Genomic DNA, 24321 nt, shown 5'->3' with positions numbered 1-24321 from the left:
ACCTTACCCCAAGGTGGAATTCACTAAAAAAACAGTGCCAATTACTTACAAAACCAGCAGTTCTTGAACCCTACAAGAACAACACACACAATGCTGAAAAACCCTATTCCAGCACACCTTGCACTCCAAGAAACCCTATCAAGGAGTGACTAACACATACACCTTTACAAAACAGAATAAAGGAAAGATTACACCTGAAAAGAAGATGCAAGAACTCAAAACCAGTAGTTCAATTTGCTGCAGAAACTGCACCAGCACCTTCACCAAGATTCAAGGTTTCCTAGAACAAGCACACTTGAAAATCTCTTTGGAAACCTTTCAAAAACTCTTTTTAATCCTTCTTCTCACATGGAAATTGTTTGATCTCTGTTAAAAGCGTAATTCCTCAGCACTCTTTCATGTGAGAGAGACATTTCTTTATATAGAAAACAGTTTCTAACTTCTTTTCAAAAAACAGTTGAAAAGCAGTTAAGAAAACAACAGATTCAGTTTTGAATCTTAACAGATTTATTTGTGAAAACTGCTAACTCAGCTTAACAGAAATAACTGTCTGAGTGGTACCTTTGGAGCCCTAACTAACTTGTGAAAAACCTTTCAACTCACCAAGGAATAAACCTGTTCTTTCACAGTAAAACAGATTAAAGTATCACACACAGGCCAGCTCAGCTTAACTGAAATAACGAACTGAGCTTTCCCTTGGTGCCTTAACAGAAATTTAGAAAAGCCTTTTAACAGAGAAGAAATAAACAGATTCTTTCTCCATAAAACAGATTTATTTGTGTACTGTTTTAAAACTGTTAAAACCATTTTAAAAAGCTTTTCAAAAACCATTAAACGAAAGCCTTTTTAACAGAGAGGAAATAAACAGATTCTTTCTCCATAAAACAGATTTATTTGTGTACTGTTTTAAAACTGTTAAAAACATTTCAAAAGACTTTTCAAAAACCATTTAACCACACCATGTGCTTGATCTAGACTTGGTTAGGCATCTAGGATAGGTTACACAGCAAAAGGCAATCATACACACTTACAAGCCTAATTACATATGAATCTAAAAGCCTATTACAATCTTCAAAGCACCCAAGCCATTTTCTTCATCAAACACACATCAAGCCTTGGTAGGGAAGAAGCTTCCTTCAGCTTCAACATAACTGTCTGGAGAGAGAAAGTGCGCAGGTATATAAGAGATTCTAACGAACTTCTGAGGTACGCACGTTTAGATTACTTATTTACGCTTGCGAGTTTTGAGTACGCTGAGAGAGAATTTTGCACGGTTCCTTAGAGTTCTTGAGTTTTCTCTTAGTATTTGGTGGTTCAGTCGCTGACTTGGGCGTCGGAGCGTGATCGGCCGCAGCGGCGTCGTTCTATCTTGTGCAGGTTCTTGAGGTGAATCACGGTGAAGGACAGAGGCTAACACGGCGCAGAAGTCGATCCAGGTTTGACGAGGCAAGGTTCTAGCGTCCTGGTCAACAGGCAGGATCAATTCTTTTCTGTTGTATCACCCTTAGTAGAGGTGCCCATAAACAAAATGGTTTTTGTTACGTATGCTTTCGATTGAGATTAGATTCTCATAAGAGAAAGTTGTTACAAGAGATAAGCTATAAAAGGGACTTGAGACCCCAGGTAAAGGTACGTTGTTTCTGAGATTGAAACTAAATACTTCTTTAATTTTGGTAATCTCTTACTGATACAAAGCAAGGCAACAAGAAGATGACTAAGGATGCACACTATGAAAGGTCATCTCAACATTCAAGTGAAGATCTCACCAAAGGGAGAAATGGACAAAGACCAGAGCATCTCAAGTTCTTCCTTTTGGTCTTCTTATAAGATACAAATATGTTGTAAATAAATTGGGCTCACTTCAGGGGTCCAAATAGCAAAGATAGACTAGAATAAGGTGCTTTTAGCATAATAGAGGGTGTGGGTAGCATTTTAGCTTGTTCTTAGCCCTTTTGGAAGACATTTTGACCTAGTTTCTAGAAGGACAAGCCTAGGATGCGGGCTTGACTTAGTCAAACCCTAAGGCTGCCCATTTTTTGTTGAACCAAGTGGTGTTCATGTTTTGAAGAATCCAAATCCTTTGAAGGATGTTGAAGCCTCTGCTATGCTTGATGCTGTTGTGCTGGTTTAAGCTTTGTTCTGGGGTAGTTTATATGTTGTAATCCATTCTGTGATTAAATCTAAAGCATTAGCATTCTCAATCTTTGTGAAATTAAAATGTTTTCAAACTAAGTTAAAACAACCAATTCTTTTGTTGAAACAACCGATTGTTTATACTTAGATGTTTTGAGAAAAATATTGAAAACTGTTTTGAATGGTTGAACTGTTAAAGTACCAAAACAACCGATTGATTCGAGGAAACAACCGATTGTTTGTTTTGCGGCCATAACAGAAAAACTGTTTTCTCGTTGACTGAGCTTTAAATGTTTTAACTGCTTACGCTCCAGTCATTAAATGCTTTGACCAATCTTTTAATGCAATTTAAGAGTTTGTTAAGATTTGATAACAAACTACATCTTTGAAGAAATTCAGGAAAACAGATTTGACAATTAAGAATCTTTGACAAAGTTTTTCCAAAGAGTTTTTCAAAGTGCTGAGATTGCTAAGAGTTTGAGATTGATCAAAGTGTTGGAATATGATTCTGCTTGTATTGATTTCAGATTATCTTCTGTAACAAGTGTAATCCTTGTACTCTGTTGAACAATTCGTTTCTGTGTTTGCTGAGATTGGTTGTATGTTCCTTAGGTGTTCAAGATCAGCAATCTTAGTGTTGGCCAAGGAGAGTGTGTTTCTTGAGGTGTTCAAGGTCATTCTCTTGGTTGTTGTGTAAGTGATCAAGTGGTGATTACTTAGTGGATTTCCTCAGGGTTTCTGAGAAGACTGGATGTAGCTCTGGTTTGGAGTGAACCAATATAAACAACTGTGTACAATCTCTCTATCTCTAACTCTTTAAATTCAGTTTATTTGTTGTTTGCTGGTATAAACAACCGATTGTTTCTACGAAACAACCGATTGTTTTTCTGGTACTACAACTTTTGCTTGCTGCTTTGGCTAACTGAATTGCTGAATCAATTGGTTCCTGAGATAAATTCATTCTATTTTTGAAAAGTTTGCGAAAACCCTCTTTAAACAATTCACCCCCCCCCCCTCTAGTTTAAAGCCATCTTTTCTAACAATTGGCATCAAGAGCTTGGTTCTTGAAAGTTATTCAAGTTGATCCTAAAAATCTTTTTAAATGGCTGATAGACTACCTTTTGGGGAAGGTGCTTCAATTAACAGACCACCTTTGTTTTGTGGTTTCAACTACCAGTTTTGGAAAGTAAGAATGAAAATATTTATGGAATCTCTTGACAAAGGAATTTGGGATGCAATTGAAAAATGGTCATTTTATCCCAAAGTTTGAAAAGGATGGATTTGTCATTGAGAAGCCATGGTCTCAATGGACTGATGCAAAAAGCAAAAAGGCCAAATTCGATTGCATTGCCAAAAATATTATAACCTCTGCTTTAAATTCTGATGAGTTTTTCAGGGTCTGGCAATGCAAATCATCAAAAGAAATGTGAGACACTTTGGAAGTCACTCATGAAGGAACAAATGAGGTGAAAAGAGCTAGAAAGCATGCTCTCATCCAAGAGTATGAGATGTTTAGAATGCTTAAAGGAGAAACAATTGTTGAGGTGCAGAAAAGGTTTACGCACATCATCAATCACCTTATGAGCCTAGACAAGACCTTTGATAAAGAAGAACTGAACATCAAGATCTTGAAATGTCTTGATAGAGCATGGCAACCAAAGCTAACTACTATTTCCGAATCTAAAGATCTAACATCATTAATTGTTGCTTCTTTGTTTGGAAAGCTTAGGGAACATGAGCTAGAGATGAATAGACTCAATGTTCAAGAGAGTGAAGATAAGCACACAAGGAGCATAGCCTTGAAAGCATCCAAACACAAGGGAAAGCAAGATTCAAGTGATGATAGTGATGAGGAAAACCTTAACTTACTGTCAAGAAAATTCAGCAAATTCCTAAAGAGAAACCGCAACAAAGACAACAACAAGGATAGGTATGGAAACAAGAAACCCAATGAATTCAATTCAAATAACTATACTTGTTTTGGTTGTGGTGAGCAAGGTCATATAAAGGCAGATTGTCCTAACAAGAGCAAAGTGAAAAAGACTAGTTACAAGGAGAAGAAAGGAAAGACAAAAAGAGCCTATATAGCTTGGGATGAAAATGAGGTGTCATCATCAAGTTCTTCATCAAGTGAAGATGAAAAAGCAAACATATGTTTGGTAGCTGAAAATGATGATGAATCTTGCAGCTCAAGTGAGGTAAGTTCATGTGCTTCCTTAAATGAAAATGATGATGAATTACTTGAAGCTTTTCAAGAAACACATGATGAAGCTAATAGATTGGTTCTTTCAAACAACCGATTGAAAGATCTTAACAGTTGGCTTGAAAAGAAAGTTAAATCACTTGAAGAGGATCTGGAAAAAGAAAAAAGTGATTTTAAAAAATTGGAAAATCATTTCAAAAATGCCTTTTGCAAGTGTGATACTCTTATTTGCACAAATTGTGAAAATCTTGAGAAAAAGGTTCACTATCTTGTTGAAACTGTGGACAAGCTTTCAAAGGGGAAATCAAACTTTGAGAATGTCTTGGCATCTCAAAGCTGTGTTTTTGGAAAGGCTGGTTTAGACTTTAATCCACAGAACAAGCAAGATAGGTTTTCAAAAAGTTTTTCAAGAAAATCAGGAAAACAACCGATTGTTAAGACGAAACAACCGGTTGTTACATGCTTTTACTGCATGAAGAAAGGCCACTCTGTTAGGTTCTGTAAAATTAGAAAATATTATGTTCCAAGAGGTTTTATGAAATGGATTCCTAAGGGATGTGATGTTTCTAACTGCAAAGAAAAGTCAAACGGACCCAAATTTGTAAGGGGACCCAGAAAGGTAAGTAGGAAGCAGGTTGAAGATTTTACAAGTTCAGAGGAAAAAGGAAATTTGAAGATTAAGAAGAAAAAGCGCAGAAGCATGAGTCATTAAAGGGTGTGCCTCACGCCTTAAGAAGAAAGAATAAGAGGGAGAGACACGCGCTACCTAAAGAGTAAAAGCGAAGCAACCAAGAAATACATTGAAGGCAAGTACCAATTGGGCCTTTGATATAGAAAAGGAAGCAGAAACAGATAAAAGTGCAAGAGAAGTTGGAAGCGGACAAGAATGTGAAGATAAAGTTTAAGTAGGCATTAAAGTAAATCAAAAGTTAAAATTACGAGTCAAGGTTCATAACGATTACAAGTTAAACAAAAGGTAACTATGTACACATTAGATGTTTTTGTTGAAACAAGAAGAAGGTTATTCCTCGGAGGCCTCCAAAGGCACAAGCTTTCCGTCGACCACTTCATTGAAGGGGCTGCACCCAGAGACGTCGATGCCGGGGTTTGCACAGGCAGTTTGAACAAGGGCCTCTGCGAACCCATCGGCGAAACCGGTGGCAACCTCCCCTATCAGCTTCTCCTCCGCAACTTTGAAGTTGGCAGCTTGAGCAGTCATCTCTTGGTCCTTGGAGGCCAGGGCAGAGGTCAACTCTTGGACTTTGGCTTGGAGGGAGGCATTCTCAGTGGTTAATTGGGAACATTCATCAGTTTTGTTCGCAAGAGCGACCTCCGTCTTCCCCAGCTTCTGCTCCCGGTCCACACACTGGTCCTCGAGTTTCTTCTGATATGCCTTAGAGGTTTCTGCAGCCGCCTCAAGATCAGCGATCTTTGTGTGAAGGGGGACCACTTCATTGAGAAGCCCTGCCTGGGCTTGAGCCACCTCGTGCAGCCGTTTGTTGGCCTCCTCCTTCGCCTTCTGCGCCACCCTCAGTGACTCTTTGTATGCACCCTCTTGACGCCCCCAATGGGCAGCCAGCCTCTCCTTCCCCTCTTTCAGAGAAGCAACTTCCTTCTTCAGAGCTTGGAAGGCATAAGCTTGGGCGGTTTTGGCCCTGGATTGTTTGTGCCAGGTGTAGGCGCAAGACATGAAGAGGCCCATGTAATAGTACATGCTCTCCCTCTGCGGCTCTTTAGTTTGGCTACCAGGAGATCCCATGCTCAGAAATCCCCTTAATGACTCTTGCATGGGAAGAGGAAGTTCTGGGGCAGGTGGAAGAACGCCTACGGGTTCAGCTTCAAACCCTCTCTCCTGATGCACTGATTGAGGAGGGGAAGTAGCGCTCGGTGGATCCTCCCTTAAGGACTCAGCCCCATGAGAGGAGGAAGTAGCGGAGGTAACCATCTGAGGGGCATGTTGGGTTCTCTGTCGCTTGAAGACTTGCCCCTCAGCAGAGTCCTCATCATCAGAAACAACCTCAACCACCCTCTTACCCTTGTCAAGGGGGGCTGAGGAAGCACCCGCCTCGACCAGCGCGAGAGGCGCAACTACGATAGGAGGTGGTGAACTTGGAAGTGGATGGGGAGAAGATTGGGTTGTTGGAGTTGTTGGTGTTGTTGCAGGTTGAGGTTGGGGGTTAGGAGAAGATGGAGGTGCGGAAGAGGTTGAGGGCGGAGACGCCAAAGCCCTATCTTTGGACTTTAGCACTTGGGCCAGTCGCAACCGTCGTTGCCTATCCATCTTAGAATCTACACCAAGAAGACAAATATAGCAGAGGTTAGGCACAAGCTAAAGTTAAAGCACAAAGGAGCAGACCAATCATGCATCAAGCAAGAATCCAACAAAAACAAAGGCCAGAAAGTTATAAGGAAGGACATTCATACTTATATATTTTGCTAGAGCGTCGGCATTGAACTCTAGATTTATCAAAGTGGCGGTTTCGAAGCCCCCCACGCTGGTCAAGATCTGACCAGCCTCTCGATCGGTCGAGGGCAGTTCATCCAGCGATTTAGACTTCATGGTCTTAACCTCTTTCACCCAGTATAGGGGAAAGCCGTCGAGAGCAGAGGGGTCGTAGTCAGAGCAACAAACCTTAAAGAATTTGCCTTTCCACCCCTTGAAGGATTGTTGGAAGAGAGATAGGAGGACCCTTCCATGGATATTGTTGAGGCTCACCCAGAGACTCTTCCCCTGCTTCTTCACCTCAAAGAAGTGCAGGAAGACATCAACAGAGGGCGTGCATCCAAAGAACCCGTACAAGACACCGAAAGCCTTGACGAAGGCCCAGCCATTTGGGTGCAATTGGGCTGGGGCGATATTAATCTTCGTCAACAACTCCCTCTCAAATCGGGAGAAAGGAAAGCGCATCCCAATACGCTTGAAGACGACTTGGTAGAAGTAGAAGAAGGGTACCCCGTTGTTGGCCCGCTCGTCCCCGCATACCCCCTATAGTGCAAGGGAGCACTGCAATGTCGTCATTGTGCCTTTTCCCGAAGGCACGATGGTCGTAAGTAATTGGCTCCCCTATGTGGTCCCTCCAAGCTTTGGTGGACACTAGGCTCGAGCGCTCGTCGAGCAGTTCGACCGGAGCCCATGGGTATAGGTCTTTATAGTTAACGTTGAAGGGAGGGGGATTGGCTGTCATTTGGGTACGTGCCATTGACGAAAACTGAAGAACGGAGAAGAAAAGATAGTTCAGCAAACAAGGAGAAAAGAGGAGAGAAACCCTACGAAAACCCCTACCCACACGAGTAGTCCAAAAAAGGGGGGGGGGGAACAAAGAAATGAGAAAAAAAAATATAAGAAATGCAAGGAAATGAGCAGTCCCAGGCACTTATATCAGTACGAGAGTTAAAGGGCGAGCAATTGAAGGAGAAAGATCGTACCTTTTCTTTAGTATCTGGGAATTCGAAGATCGAAAGTGCGAGAGAGAAAGCAAGGGTTACAGAGAGAGCTTGGGAAGATGAACAGTGGAGAGACTGCGAAGAGTGAATGAAATAGTGGCTTGGGGCGTGCGTTTTTGAAAGATGCAATGTTAACTTGAGGAGCGCGAGAAGCGCTAAGTGATAGCCGTGCGATCAAGCCACGTGTCAAAAGATTAGAGCATAACTTAAAACGTCACATCCGCAAGCGCAGAGAACGTCGCGTCAAATGTTCAGAGAGTGTCAAGTCAAGCTGAACAAAGGAATGTCACGTTAGCAAGAATGCCACGTGGATAATGGGGCGAGGCCTTAGTCTTTTCGCTGAAACAAGTATCAGCTCAAGACTGGGGGCTTGTGTACCGTCCCGTCCCCGGGCGTTGACCAAAGGTCAGAGTCAACGCATGGTGGGACCCCTCAAGGGACCCAAGGAAGAGAAGTCAACAGGTTGACCGCTCGAGTCATCGCCTCGCTGAGGCGTCGCCCAAGAGAGGCATCGCCCAGAAGAGACGTCGCCCGAGAGAGACATCGCCGAGTAAAGACATCGCCAGAGAGGCTTCGAGCCTCGACCATACAAAACAGTAGTAAGGAGAAGAGAAAGGTGGCTTCAAGGCCATAAGTTCTAGTACCAGTAGGGGGTAACCTGACTCGTGAAGTACCCACGCCACTGCTGGGAGACCTTGGGACAGATACGACCCATGAGAGGGCCATGACCAGGGGAGAACCACGTGCATGGTACGAGAGCAAGGTAGATACGCCCCCCAGGGTGAGTGACTAGTGATTGGGAAGCGTGGGTTGGTACCCAGAAAGTCAGCCCACGTGCCAGAGAGTACTTCGAAGGGAAGCTCACACAATAGAATAACCCTAAGCTGGGTTGCGGCGTTGAGGGACCCTCTGCACAGAATAAACGGTCAAGTCAGAAGGCCACGTGGCAATGCACACGTGCCCATTAAAGGTTTCAGTGAAAGTTTGCTAAGGTACGCGCTAATTTAAGATTACATATCAAATGTTTCAGGGGACATTTTTATACGCTTTAAATGCGCTTCAGCGCGCTTTAAATGCTGGATGTGTATAAAAAGGAACCTTGGGGCACTTGAGAGAGGAGGAGAATTTTAACCTAATACACACAGATACACAGAGCAAACCCTAGTTGTCTTCGCGGCGCACTCACAGTGAGCACAAGGCAATTAGGACAACACAGTTCTAGTTACACAGTTTCAGTCATTCAGTACAGTTTTCTCGACCACCTCTCAAGGGTGTGTCCCTTTTTTTATGTTTCTCGCTAGCTGACTTGATCGTCGGAGTGCAAACGACCGCGAGGGCGCCCCTTTGTTCACTTCTTTCAGGTACTCACAAACGGAGCAAGACGAAGGTGCCCTAGCTCGCAGGGACAAGCCGCACGCAAAGACGATCCCGGTCAACCGGCGGGAACAGCGGCCTTCCACTCATCTTGATGGTTACCACCCATCAAGTGGTGTGAACATCACTCTCATTTTCCATAAGTTTCCTTCTTCCATTCTCCTTCATTTTCGCCTTCCATTTTATGTTCATTGTCTTTGTTTCCTTCATTATATTGTTTTCGATTTTGTCTTTATCATTCAAGTTTTGCATCCATTCTCACTATATCTTGCTTTTGATCTTTGGCTTTGTGAAATGAACATTCACATCTACTTAACCACTTGGTTAAGTTAATGTCCAGTGAGGATTTTTCTAAGGTTTTCAGTCTTAAATTCCTAAAACCTCAATCTAAGTAAAGTGTCACACCATAAAATGAACAATCCTAAAATCAACTTACATCACTTACTAACTTGATCATCGGGGTGTGATCAACAGGTAGAGCCCCTTTGTTTAAACGGTGCCACATTCAAGTGCAACAAGATGTAGCACAAATTTCAGAGAAGACAGACCAGAGCTAGAGCTTGTCACGACAGTCAACCGACGAGAACAATTATTAATAAATAATTTTTATATTGGTATCTAAGCAGTTAAAATCTTAGTAATTAATTAGATATCAATTTAAAAATTATTTATTAATAATATAAATTACTTTATATATTAATTAATTTTTTAATTTTTAAAATAGTACATAAATAAATTAATACAATAATTAATTATTTTTTATTTATAATTTTTTTTATAGTAACACTTGCAACCCTTTTTTTAATATATATTTGTATAAATTATTTATTTATTTTCATTTAAGCCACTAATTTTTTAAAAAAATATAGAAAACATCTTTTAGGAAAATGTAATTTTGGAGAATCTCCAAGAAGTTTTCTTAATTTATTTATTTTTTAATTAATTTGTTGTCTTTGCATATGAAATGTTAATTTTTTTTATTGAATTATGAGATTTTGATCAAATGAAAGTTTGGTTTTAAAAAATAAATGTAATTTCACTAAATCTCTCAGAAATTATGAAAATGATAATTTTGCATAAAATATTTAAGCAAACGGTCAAAGACTGAAAAATTCCAAGCCATTGGTTGAGCGTCTACTACTACTATTATTATAATAACGACCTACCTTTCAACTACATTTCCCACAATAAAATATGAATTCTTAAATGTAAAATCAATTAATCATATAAAATTTCCAACCTGAAATTAAAAACCTCTGCATCATTCCTATACATGATCAGTTTATCTAGAACAAAATTTGTAACTTTGATTATTTATTTTAATTTTTTAAATTATTTTTTTCAATATTTTACAATAATTTTTTTTTTTCAATTTCCATGTATTTATGGTCCATTAAATTTCAATTGAGTTAACAATTTTAAAAAAAATGGAAATTTTGATGTAAAATGCATGAAAAAAATTAAATGGTAAAATTCATGAAACCTTAATCATTGTTTGGTAAAATGTATTATTAATTTAATTTTTCATAAACTTGGGCAGTCTTTTCATATTATTAATTAATCAGAACACGTTACTTTTAATTTAAATTTTATATAATTTATTTTTTTCACAATATTATGTTGAAAGTTATATTTGAAATATGTTTAATTAGTTGATAATAATTGAGTATTGGCTTGACTTTTCTTTCAAAAAATTATTTTAAAATAAATAATCTTTTTTTTTTGTATTCTTTTCCAAAACTTTTAATTTGGTTCAAATAATATTGATATCTTTTCTCATATGCATATCAAAATCTATTTTTTTGAGTTTGAAGCTTAGGAAAGTTGAGGAACAGAATCTATATATGAGTTTATTTATCTTTGGTGGAGTTAAGGTAACTCTACTTTCAGAGTGAAAGTAGTTGCACAACGATAAACGATGATGCAATTGTCTTCTTAGTTTGGTTGTGGGCATAACTGGTCCATGTTCCAATGTTCTTCTGACACACGTATTATTTGGACGCGTATTTTTCATTCTTCCGTAAACACGAAGTTTGAGTAATCTCTTCTCACTCTTTTTCTGTTCTCAACTGTTTCTCCTTCTCACTCTCTACTTCAAGTCAACACGGCAAAACCTGCCACATAATATCAGCTATTCGTTCCAACTCTCCAATACAGCCATCTGGGTATGTTCAACTTTTGGTGTTCAGAGACTACACCAATCATATTGTGATAAAGTCTCATACTTTGGGAGTTTCAGAATCTGAGTTTTTCATTTCAGGCTTCTCAACATCTATTTCAAGAGTATGATCATTTTCTTTATTTTAATTTGATTTTTCTCTTTTGAGTAATTAGTTATTGGTTTGTGCGCAATTGTATCTGTTATCACTTCGTTGCTGGATTATTTAATGCAGGAAATTGAACCTAGGATATAGTTGTAATTTTGTTTGTAATCAAATAATCCAGTGAAATTGTTCTTCCTATAGTTTGTTGCACTACCCTTTTAACTTTGACTGATGTAACAAACACCAATATGATGTGAAAGTTTTCATTGTTTATTACCAAGTTGACTAAGATAGCGTGGTAAACTAGTGGGATAATCAGCTTGTCTTAACAGAGATTATTTAAGAAATAAATTGATTTTTATCTTTAAAGGCCAAACCGAAACTAAGGAATAAGACGAGCCAAAAGGGTATTTTAACCTTAAGTACTTTATTTACAAAGTTTGTTTCATGTTCTTTGCTGTATTGTGTTTTGTGCGCAATGGACTCAAATCTGAAAAATATTTGTTTATTCGTTTCCATTGTTTGTATTTCTTGCAGTAGCTACCATTTTCTTGATTTCTGAGATTTCCTTGCAAACATGATCGTGTCGGCACTACTAACATCTGTTGGCATCAACACCGCTTTGTGTGTGTTGTTCTTCACTCTGTATTCTATATTAAGGAAACAACCGAGCAATTATGAAGTTTATGTGCCGCGCTTGCTGGCTGAAGGAATATCCAAGAGGAGGAGTCGTTTCAACTTAGAAAGACTAATTCCTTCTGCAGGTTGGGTTGCAGAAGCATGGAGGCTTTCTGAGGAGGAACTGTTGTCATTATCAGGGTTAGATGGTGTTGTGTTTATGCGCATGATAACCTTCAGGTATATCATTCCCTTTATCAAGTGATATTACATCCACCTTCATGATTTATTGCTTAGTAAACTTGTGTGTCACCCCTTTCCATATTCAATCCTTTCAAAACGAAACAAAACAAGCATCTGAATAACATCTCTTACTTAAATTGTAGACTGATTTCTCATGTTTCTTGTGTGCAGTTTGAAAATGTTTACCTTTGCTGGGATGGTTGGGATCCTTGTGATTCTTCCAGTTAATTGTTGGGGAAATCAGCTAAAAGATATTGATATTATGGACTTTGTTAACAACTCCTTGGATGTGTTCACTATATCAAATGTAGACAGTGGCTCTCATTGGTGAATACTAACTCAAGAATTTTTTTCTAATTGAGCTTGCTTTAGAGAGCTACCTTAAGCCTTGGGAAGTTTTTTTTTTAGCATAGGTCTTTTGTTGCCGACTCATTATGGATTGAATTGTATGAGATTGTTATTCTTTATGATTTTGTTTCAGGTTATGGGTTCACTTCAGTGCTGTATATATTGTCACTGGATTCACTTGCATGTTACTCTTTTTTGTAAGGACACGAACTCTTAGCTTTTGGAAATATTTTGTGTAACTGCTTCAGCAATGTGTATAGTTTTATGCATTGTACATCAGACTTAATGCAACAAGGCTTTTTCTTTCTCTGTAACTTTCTTCATTAATTGAAATGTACAACTAGATATAGCTCACATGACTAGAGTCAACAATTTAATTACTTAACTCATTTCTGTTTTTTATTTATTTATTTTCAGGAATATAAATACATATCGTCTAGAAGAATTTCTTACTTTTATTCTTCCGAACCACAGCCTCATCACTTCACCATTTTAGTTCACAGCATTCCCACTTCCTCCTCTAGCAGCATCAGTTACAGTGTTGAGAGATTCTTTAGTGAGCTTTATCCTTCTACATATCTGTCACACGTGGTTGTTCGTCGAACAAATAAAATCCATAGCCTCCTAGTAAGAATCATGTTTAATTTTAGTTTTCTTTCTTGTTAATTGATTTTCACCCCTATATTTTGTGGTTGTTGGAAACTTCTGTTTTAGTCTTTCAAAGGTGTGCATGATTTTGTGGTTTTGTTCTTTGATTGCCTATGTATCCGTGTTAGTAAGCATTAAGATGTATCCCTCCCTTATAGTTGACAAAGAAATCAAATTGGAGTTCTGAGTGAATCACAAAAAGATGATAGAAGTAGTTTAGGATTGCTTGGAAAAATAAAAGAAATGAAAGTAGCTAGTTTGCATGGTTAGAACAATTAACTAGTTATGATAGAAGGAAGGATAGTTACTTGGAAGAACAAAAGCAATACAAAGTAATATATTTAAATACTTAGAACATGACTCCTATGTTGTTGATCAGATTAGGTGCTCTGGTTTTCTATTTCTGTTTCATTTGAGACTTATGCAACTGATATATCTATCTTTCCATTTCTTTAATCTAGAGCGAGGCCAAAAAATTGTATAAAAGAGTTACTCAATTACGATCAGATCCCAGTAAGCAGAAGCGTATGAATCGTGGTATTTCTGGACTTTTTGGCCGAAAAGACAATGTTATAGAGGAATATCAAAAGAAACTAGAGGACATTGAGGAGAGTGTAAGATTGAAGCAGTCAGAGGCTTCATTGGCAGGAGAAGTATGTGGAAATCTTTCAGGTCTTTTCCCAAAAGAAACAATTTAAAAGTAGTCTCTGTAGTGTTTTAAATTTAAGTATTTACATTTTTCTCCTATAAAGTGCATGCTATGCTACATCTACTAACCTCTGTTCTTGTTCAATATTCAAGGAATCTCGAGCTGCCTTTGTGTTCTTCAGGTCTCGTTTGGGTGCTGCAACTGCTTTTCATTTAAAGCAATCAGTCAATCCCACCCACTGGATTACTGAGCTTGCTCCAGAACCTCGCGATGTGTACTGGCCTTTCTTCTCTGAATCATTCATGCGAAGATGGATTTCTAAGTTGGTGGTTGTATTTCTGTGTACACTTTTCACTATTTCATTCCTTTTACCTGTAGTATTCGTACAGGGGCTTACCAACCTTAGTCAATTGGAAATTTTGTTTCCCTTCTTGACAAGTATGCTGTCCATGTAAGTTAACTTGTTTATTAATTTATTTGGTCATGACAAACCCCCCTCTCTATGCTTGGCTACATTACCTTCATTGCATGTACAATGCATTAGGAAAATTTCACTTTGGTTCAGACAAGATAAAACTAGTAAGCTGGATATTAGGATTCCAAGTGTAAGTTTGGTCCCACATGAGTAGGAATGAGCCTCAAGAGCGTTATATAAAAAAGAAGGCCCTCATATCAATTGTTATAATGTTTGAGATTTGGGGTGGTGTCTTGACTATGTTATATAGAATGCTAATGACTCATTGGTGTTGCATCACTCCGTACTTTCCCCTAGCAAGAACACAACATTGGAAGTTGATTTTGGTTAATTGGGATAAATTTCTTCATAAGTTAAAAATTAGCTTACATAAACTAAACTTAGTTGATTTATAAACTAATTTGTAGAAGCTCTTTCTTATTAAATCATCTAAACAGACTCTTAAACAGAAAGCAAATTGAAATATCGGACTAGGGTCAGAACTCTGAACCATGATATCAGTTGTTGGTTGAAAGAAAAGAGTGTTTCATGGATGTCTATGAATAGGAGGAGTATTGCAATCAGATTGCTAGCATACTGCCTCCACACAATGGAACTCTTGTGCTAAACCTTGTTTTTCAGTTCATCTTGGTTGTAGATATAATGTATGGGTTTTGCAATTGATAAAGGATGTTAGTTACTTGAAGATCAGTGTGGATGCTGTTGACAAACTTCTTTCCAGATTTACTCATTGTTGAAATTTCTAGCTTCTAGTCAAATATCTGCATGTGATTTTGATTTTTCCTGTCTTGTCAAATATCCACTATTTATGCTACATCTTTATTTTGCTGACATGCTATGTTAGGATCCTCATTTTTAAAGTAGAAAATGACAAAGCCTAACAAGGAACAATTTTATACACAGGGAAAACAAATTCTGAATTTCCTCTCTTCATTACAGAAAACTAATCACAAACTAAGAACCAATGTATACAAATGTAACCCCAGAGGAGCTTACTGTTTTACATTGGAATCTGTTCAGTGTTACTAAATATTCCAAAAGATTCCTTATTATTGATACACATTACTGAATTAACTAACTCTCCTAACATCCTACTATACTGTTACCCTTTTACCCCTCCCTTTTCCTCCTATAATGAACCTTTAGACCCTTGTCCCTTAAAGTTTGTTGCTCTGACTTGGTCCTAACATGATAACTTTTGTTTTGTAATTTGATTTTTTATTTCTTAATGCAAAATTACTGAGCCTTTTGTGAATCTGCTTTCAGAAAATTTTTCAGTCAAATAGTGACGGGATACCTTCCCAGTCTTATTCTTCAGTTGTTTCTGAAAGTGGTGCCTCCGGCCATGAAATTCCTTTCCTCCATTCAAGGATACATCTCACACAGCGATATAGAAATGAGTGCATCTAGAAAAGTGCTGTGGTTCACAATATGGAATGTTTTTTTTGCATCTGTATTTTCTGGCTCAGTTCTATCCAAACTAAGCGCCCTCCTTGATCCTAAGAACATTCCTGGGAAGCTGGCAGTTACAGTTCCAGCACAGGTTAGAAAATGTTTCTCTCCATCCACTATAAACTTTCCTAAAACATATTTTTTAGGGCTACATAAAATCTATAGCAATACAGAGCATTTTTTCTCGTTGTCAAGGATCATGAAACTTCTATTCAATTCCATTTTTTGTGGAGTGAGGACTATCAAAGTAATGGTACAGCCTTGAATGGAACCACGTTTTATGTTAGGAAACTTTCTGATCTCAGCATATCTTCTCTTGTGAGAACATTAACGTAAAGAAATGTAACCATCATTAGACATGATTTTTTAACATAATGTATAATTTGCTAATCTTTTGCTTAAGCAGCTGCCACTCTTGTTGTAATTTGTATATTAAAAATCTTCCATAACAAATTAACTCCAGAAGTCTTTCTTGTTATTAAACCAAAAGGAAAATGATACTAGTAATATAATCTGTGTCATTGAGAGTGCTAATTTTTCAGGGAGGAAATATCTGACATTTTTAATTCAAAAGATTAAAAAAAGAGAAATATATATAGGAAAGAACATGGCAACATGCCTGTCAATGATTCTCCTTAATCTCACCACTAAATCACCTAAACATGGAAATACATAACAGAGGAGAGATTTTTTATATACTACCTCCTGAAATCTTTAGATGTTTAAGGTTAATGCACACGAATTAAGAAATATTTAGTGGATGCAAATTTGTATTAAAAGCCCTTATTAAATATATCATTAGTTGTAGTAGTAAACTATAGAGTAAATTTCTCTAATAGTTTTTTCATATTGCACACAATCTCTGTGTTTTTTTATATAATATAATGTTTTTCAAATAAGGGGGTCAGTGTAGGGATAAAAAGGAAAGGGTATCGTGTGCTATCTAAATTATGTGGCAAACACTTACTTTTCTCGATTATAGAAGCTATTAGATAAGGGTATAGTTGAAAAAAAGGTTAATTAAAGTTTTAAATTCTCAAACATCAATTATGTTGGGATTAAAGAAGTCTAAAATGTCAAAAGATATGGAATGGAGGTAGTGCTTTTAGTAAAACGAGTTGACAAAACTAATCACGGAAACAGTATATAAAGACAAATGAAAAAAAAAAAGTGAATTACAATTAATTAATAAATCAATCTGATCCCTTAACTTCAGGGATTGAAATTGGACAGGTATGAGCTTATATATTCACATGCTGAGGCTAGCATGAATAGCAGCTAATTTTTTTTGGAGCAACTCAGAAATGTTTCATTCAACTATCTTCTTCATAGTGTTCGTTTAAGCATCATTTATTTTATACATACCAAAGTTGACTAGTCACATTAGTTTCTGGAGATTATGATAGAAAGTTGAGTAATATGGGATGTTTAAGCCCACATAGATTAGTATAGGATGTTAGGTAGAGTACTTAATTTGCTTGGTTCTGTACCCTTAACAGCTACCTTGTAAGGGAGGGTTCCCCAACTACATGTTTGTAATCTTTTCTTTACATTTTCTATTTTATAGTTCTGTTGCAACACTCTGCAATCCTATACATAACACTAAAATCATGATGAAAACGAGTTTCTTTTTTTTTCATCTATGATGCACCTACGATACAAATATTGGACAATACGTATTTCATAAAAATATGTGCCAATTGTTACAAATATGGGATGTGTTATACATTTTAGATGAATATTTATAAATTTTGAATTAAAAATATAATCTTAAACAATATTAAAATGCATTAGAGTGAAAAGAAACATGCAACAAAAAAGTAGAAAAAAATAAACAGAATTCTAATGATGTAGTTATGCTGCCCAGTTTTTTGCAAATCTAAGATAGTACTTTACTTGAAGGCACCATATCTAAGATAGTTACTCTCATAACACACTCAAAAGACTGCGTAAGTGCTCATAAAATTTACACTGCATTAACTAAACCTTCAAAACTGTTCTCAACCAAGTAACCGCATAAAAATGTGAAAATAAGCTGTATTTTGTGTCTGAGCTAGATCTGCACTTAGCACAATACCACACGTATCTGATATAATAGAGCTAATACATCTACGGATCTGCAACAAGTGAGATAGTTTAGAAGTTTTGGAGTTTGAAATGGGTTTGTCACGAAGGTTAAGACTTTGATTAGAAGCTGAAGGAAATGGTAGAAAACACTACAGAAGAATCTGAATCAGAATTTGCTGAGTAAAGTGGAATTAAGTAAGTCCAACATGGGGTGTAATCAGCTAGTTTCTTTATCATTGAAATCTGTATTTAAAGAAAGTATCAATTGAAAGAATTACCCTGGAGAGAATAAAAGCATTTAATAGCTAACATATGTGCTGGTATAAACATATAAAAGAAAAATACCTAACCAAATGTACCTAAGCAGCAATTTAGAATAATATCAAAAAGTTATTTCTATCTTTCTGATGTAATTAATTTTGGTTTGACTGTAGGCATCCTTTTTTATTACCTATGTTGTCACCCAAGGATGGACAAGCGTGTCTTCAGAACTCTTCCGCGTAATTCCTTTTATTTTCAGTTGGATAACAAGGCCTTTCACAAGTCCAGACGATGATGAATTTGAAGTTCCATCAATTCCATACCACAAGGATATTCCGAGGGTCCTCTTTTTTGGACTTCTTGGTATTACATATTTTTTCCTAGCTCCATTAATTTTGCCATTCCTCTTGGCATACTTTTGTCTTGCTTACATCATATATCGAAACCAGGTTAGCATTTCTTTGAATGTTTTTTTTATATCTGTTTGAAGACTATTATATTTTCCGAGTTTATTTTATGCCCTGGACGAGGTTCTACCAACAGAAACAAGGGAGAATTTCATAATTGGATATTGAGACAAATTATTTTCAATATATAAAGGGTTTTAAGAACCATTTCTAAGTTTCCATAATTATGTTCTATTGTGGTACCAAAGCTTCTAAAAATTAGTTATATCTTTGTGGTCCTAATTCTGTATAAAGTAAATAAATTTAGCACCAGGTAAAATGATGGCATTAATCATACTTCAAGTCGTATCTTTGAGATTATTTATTTCTGTCTTCACATAAAAGTAAATCTGATGTTTGTTAAATTTGTCCATAATTGAAAATTTGTTCACGTGTACTTCTGAACTTATGAAGGTTGATGTTGATGAGGAGTACTTTTTGTCAAATAATTGAACTAAGTAGATGCTTGAAAGTGTTGAGATAATAGTAGTTGATAGATAGTTTTATTAAGATGAAATTAAGCTGCTTTTCCAATGAGGAAAGTTTTGTAAAGTGATTATTGATACATTGCTATATAACTCACTTTGATGATCCGCTTATTTCTTATGCAGTTCATAAATGTATATGCGCCAAAGTATGATACAGCTGGGAAATTTTGGCCTGTTATACACAATTCAATGATATTTTCTCTCGTACTCATGCAAATTATTGCGGTGGGAATCTTTGCATTGAAAAAGCTTTCTATGGCCTCAACTCTGACAATGCCTCTACCAGTCCTCACACTTCTCTTTAACGAGTACTGCCGAAAACGATTCCTTCCCATATTTGTTGCATACTCTGCAGAGGTACATTTCAAATGAATATAACCTGAATGTTCAAATACTTCTCCAATATCCAACCTACCCTTAACATTTCTGAAACAATAGAGGGTTTTTGCATGTTGTATTCTATGTCAGGCCTGATTCTGATTTGGGTTTATGTTTGCAGAGTTTGATAAAGAAGGATAGGCAAGACCAAAATGACGCTACAATGACACAGTTTTATGAGAATTTGGTGAATGCTTACAAAGACCCTGCGTTGCTTCCACTCCAATACTCACCAAACAATGACAATCTTCGGACTCCCCTTATATATCAGGCTTAATGCTAGTAGGCAAAATGGTTCAATATTAGATCTTTTGTGGTGGTTCTCTCCCGCATATGATGAGAAATATTCACATTTTTCAAGAGCAAAATAGTGCAAAAGGTGCTTGTATATTCCTCTTTGTGCAAATACATAAGTCTTGAATTCCAAAGGAGTGGCCACTTTTTACCAGTTCCATAGAAGCACGAACTTCTTTTTGCCTTGACTTTTGAATCACTTTCCTTGTTTGTATATATTTGTTCTAAACATAATGTGTCACTGCCAAAGGGAATGTTTATTACTTAATTGCCACATTTAGATGAGTAAATGAAACTAAAGATGGTGATTATTTTAGTTAAATAATATAAATTGTTTGGTTTTATCTTATTCTTGTTTAATCAATAAGTTCAGGCAAGATGAAGCTGAAAAGTCAGGGGTGTTAATAATCTTAAGTATGGGAAAGGAGGGACTCCTTTCCCCTTGAGTGAAACACCAATATTGACCTAGTAAGACCAGTTAAATTAGAAGTTAAAGGGTGGTTAGGGGAGGTTCGCAGAGGACACCTCACCACCTAAATCATTGTTCTAAAACTCAGGGAGGTAGAGAAGGATCCGAAAGGCGGCTCTACCCCCAGATGAGGGAACAATGATTTAAGTTATCTCAGGTTAAAGACTCGGTGAATGTAGAGGGAGATCCGAAAGGCAGCTCTCCTTCCAGATGAGCAAAGATAAAGTCATGGGGTGGTCCCGTAGGGGACGTTTTCAGTTAAAAGGAAAATGGTGTCGCTAAAAGCCCATGGCTTGAGATTGAAATAGAAATACGCTTGTCCCTTGGCAGATCGGGCGAGTGAGATTTCAGATACTAAGGTCGACCTACGCCTTTTTGCAAAGTAAGTGATTTCGCGTTAAACGTTATTGCTACAGACTAACCGTTTGTTTAAGTTAAGGTGATTTCCGGAAAATTAAGTACCAATGTGTGCAAAGTGCATTGAGTTGAGTAAAAACCAGCCAGTCAAACCAGTTGATCGCACAACAGATAAATTAGAAGACTATATATATATATATATGCACATGAATGTCAAACAGTTTGAGCAGAATGAAAGTTATTACATACAAGTCAAATTTAAATACAAGAGTTTCAAAGGCGGAAAAGTTAAGTCGAAGGCATGATCTTGCCATCCACCACTTCGTTGTACACCGAGAACTCGGAGAGGTCAAGGTCGGGATATTTGCAAGCGAACTGCTCCAAAGCCGCTCCAAAGCCGAAGGTGAGAACTTGGGCAGCTTCAAGCTGAAGCTCGTCGATCTTCGTCTTGAACCCATTGTTCTCTTCACGAACCTGGGTAATTTCAAGCTCAAGCTCGTCGACCTTCTTCTTGAACCCGTTGTTTTCTTCGCGAACTTGGGCAAGCTCGGCAGCAGTTTCGCTCAGTTCTTTGGAGGCCTTATCCCGATCTTGCTCGACCTTTCCCAGAAAGGTCTCCCTCTCAATCGACCTCTTCTCCTGATTGGACATCTTTTTGGCATCGGCCTTTTGGGCCTCCTCCAACTTTGCAACCTTCTCCCTCAGAGGGACGAGCTTGCTCTCCAACTCGATGGCCTCCTGAAGCTTGTCGTGCAGTTTTCGACACAGTTCATTCTTGTCCTTGTGCACGCTTCGGAGCTCTTCGTTGAGAGTGTATTCGACCCGCGAGAACTCTAAGCCTTGCATCATCATGTCACACTTGACTTTTTTCAACTTCGGCTCTCGCGGTGCTCGCCACCTCCTAATGGACGCGATTATCAAGCTCGAACTTGTCCAAGGAGTCTTTTAGCCCTTCACCGACGATTTGGGGAAGACACTCGTCGACCATGGCGCTTAGGTGCACGGTGAAAGACTTCAAGGCTTCCTGGAGAGGAGCTGGAAGGCTTGGAGTTGTTGGAGGAGCTGAGGGTTGGTGCTCACCACCACCCTCGCAAGGTTGGATAGCGAGAGGAGCCTCGAGGCATGGTGGTGAGGCTGGGAGTTCTGTGGCAGCTTGGGTGTCAGCAAGCTGCTCAGGCGCAGCTTCGGCGGCCGAGGCGTTTGAGGCGAGAACGTCCCCAGCGGACTCAAAGGGAGTGGAAGCGCTGGGGGGATTCTCGACATAGTCAGGAAGGGCGGCCTCGGCAGCTGGTGGTTCTGTTGTAACTCCCCTTTTGCGTTTGCAGATCAGCCCGTCCTCGGTGCTCTCATCCGCCTCATCGTCTGACACGACCCTGGGGGTTTCCTCTTAGCCCTTTGGGGTGGTATCTTCTTTCGTTCGGGGGCAGGAAGAGCAGCAGCGTTGGACGGACCAACTGGCGGAGACTGGCCTTGGGCAGCGGCGATTTCTGCGAGGGAGTTGGGGACGGTTTGAGAGCCCGCCGCAAGTTTGTGGAGTTTGGCTATGGAGCGCAGCTCAGCCATCCTATCTTTCCCCAGCATCATATCTGCATAAAGAGGCCAACAATTACAAACCAGTACAGAGATTCAACAGTCGATGAGGCATAGGAAAATAAGCAGTGTAAGTCAATGCATGGAATAAGTTAAAACTATGCGCTAACCAGAACGACGACACCAAGGTAAAAACAAGGTTAGACGAATTCGAGCCACGGATAGGACTTAAAGACAAACCTATGTGGACATCCAGTTGGCCTTCGAAGAACTCGTAGGTGATGATGGAGGAGGTGGGCAAGGTCACGTTGGAAGAGGCAACTCCTTTCCAGAAGTTACATAAGTCCCTGTCGAGCTCCCCCATCTATTCTGGCCCCATAGCCCTCCTGAAGCTAGACTCTTTCTTTCCCTTGTTCACCCAATACAAGGGACATTCGTCGAGGAGGGTAAGGTCTCGGTCGTTGCAGAACACGCGCACGAACTTCCCTTTCCAGTCCTTATAGGATTGTTGGAAGATGGAGAGTATGGACCTCCCAGTGACCCCATTGAAGCTAACCCATAGACGATCGCCCGGGTTCTTGGCCTTGAACAGGTAGAGGAACAAATCCACCGAAGCTGAATGTCCCAAATGCTCACAGATGATCTGGTAAGCCCGGACGAACGCCCAGCCGTTGGGATGAAGCTGGGCGGGGGCTATGTCAAGCTCGGTTAGGAGCTCCCTCTCAAAGCGAGTGAAAGGAAATCGGAGCTTGACCTTCTTGAACGTCGTGGCGTAAACGAAGCAAAAGGGGGCGTTGTCGCTCCCTTGGTTATCAGTGCAAATAGGCTCTCCGGGAGAACAAGGATGCACAGATACCTTGTCGTCGTGTTCTTTGCTGAAAGAGAGGTGATCCTGGTCACCTTTCCGGAGGCGGAGGATGTCGCGGTCGGTGTTGATGGAGGAAGTCTCACCCAGCAAAGCTAAAGAGGCCCAAGGGTATAGTTGCTTGTAGTCTGGGAGGGACCTCACAACTGTGCTGGTGTGAGGCGGGTTTGGCTGCGATTGGCTGGGTCGAGAGGACGCAGGTCTCGCGACCTGGCTCGAAGGGACGTTAGGATCCCTTGGGGAGTGGCGGGAGGAGGAAGGGTTGGCCCTACGAGTTTTCGTCAGAGGGTTGCGGGAAGATGGAGGAGGGTTTGGTGTAACTTTGGAGCGAGCCATCAGAAAAACTGCAAGAAGACGAAAAGGGGAAGAGATGAGAGTTTGTAAATAGAGTGACTCAACAGAAAAGAAGGAGACAGAAGAACAAGGGGGGCTCGTAGAGAGAGGGTTAGAAACCCTAAGCGCAGAAAAAAAAGCGAAGCAAAGAAAAACATCCCACAACGTATGCTCCAGACAGTTAATGGATGATGCAAACCGATTAAGATGCAGCAAATATCGACGGGAGTGAGAAAAAAGTTACCTTTTGATGATCAAAAGAGCGTTCAACAAAAGGATGTTTGAAGGAGTCGAAGCGTTCGCTGAAGCGTTTCGAGAGTTTGGAGTGAGGAAGAAGATAATGAAACAGTGAAGTGGCGCGAAGTGTTTAAGAGCTTCGAAGAGTTTCGAATGTTGTGAGAAGCGCAAACGACAATGAATAATGGTCGTTGATAAGTCCACGTGTCGAATGATCGAAGGGGTTGGTGAAGTGTCAAATCAGTGAACAGAATTAGCGCCAACGCGCACGGCCACGTAGGTCGCCGAAAATTCAACCCTTTAGTCTTTTCGCTGAACAAGTCGCAGCTCAAGACTGGGGGGCTTGTGTACCGGCCAAGCCATCGGGTATGATGACGTGTCTAGCACGTGACTACGTGGGGCGTGCTCAGCAGAGCATGTGGACGAAAGAAAGATGAACAGTTCAGAAGTGAGCATAGTCGCCGATTTATGGAACCGACATTCTATAGTGAACATGGTCGTTTGTTGCCGGGTTTGTGTGTCATCGACGTGTTAGATAATGGGAGATCAGGTGGTCTGACATTGCCACGAGGAGCACATCACCGGACCTCCCAGTAAACTTAGTTAAAGTTGTTGGAGGCTCAGAAGAATACGTTCAGGCGTGTAAGTTCAGTAAGACGATTGTTACGACAGCATGGGGCGTGAAGGTCGAGTGGGTTGAAGGGAACAGCTTGCCCATCAGCGGCAGGACTCCCAGAGTGGACAT

At 39.2% G+C, this 24321-nt stretch overlaps 1 protein-coding gene across 7 annotated transcripts; it reads left to right on the top strand.

Annotated features, from left to right (window-relative positions):
- Nucleotides 1–10932: 10932 nt before the first annotated feature.
- LOC137810813 (Early-responsive to dehydration stress protein (ERD4)) lies at nucleotides 10933–20134 on the top strand. Of its 7 annotated transcripts, XM_068612264.1 has the most exons (11): nucleotides 10933–11437; nucleotides 11956–12276; nucleotides 12451–12606; nucleotides 12761–12824; nucleotides 13045–13254; nucleotides 13737–13928; nucleotides 14077–14375; nucleotides 15666–15942; nucleotides 18353–18628; nucleotides 19237–19470; nucleotides 19613–20134. In XM_068612264.1, the coding sequence occupies exons 2-11, from the start codon at nucleotides 11996–11998 to the stop codon at nucleotides 19766–19768; spliced, it is 2145 nt and encodes a 714-aa protein (XP_068468365.1). In that variant the 5' UTR covers nucleotides 10933–11437; nucleotides 11956–11995; the 3' UTR covers nucleotides 19769–20134. The 7 variants fall into 7 exon arrangements, 6 of the variants coding, with proteins under 6 accessions (XP_068468365.1, XP_068468366.1, XP_068468367.1 ...); XR_016518484.1 differs by lacking the exon at nucleotides 15666–15942 and having other exon boundaries at nucleotides 10941–11437; XM_068612265.1 differs by lacking the exon at nucleotides 12451–12606 and having other exon boundaries at nucleotides 10941–11437.
- The last annotated feature ends 4187 nt before the right edge of the window (nucleotides 20135–24321 follow it).

This window comes from Phaseolus vulgaris, chromosome 2 (assembly GCF_051622355.1).
Source record: "Phaseolus vulgaris cultivar YP4 chromosome 2, ASM5162235v1, whole genome shotgun sequence".
Lineage (NCBI taxonomy): Eukaryota > Viridiplantae > Streptophyta > Magnoliopsida > Fabales > Fabaceae > Phaseolus > Phaseolus vulgaris.
The sequence above is the reverse complement of the archived record's forward strand: the minus strand, read 5'-3'. Positions and strand labels throughout refer to the sequence as shown.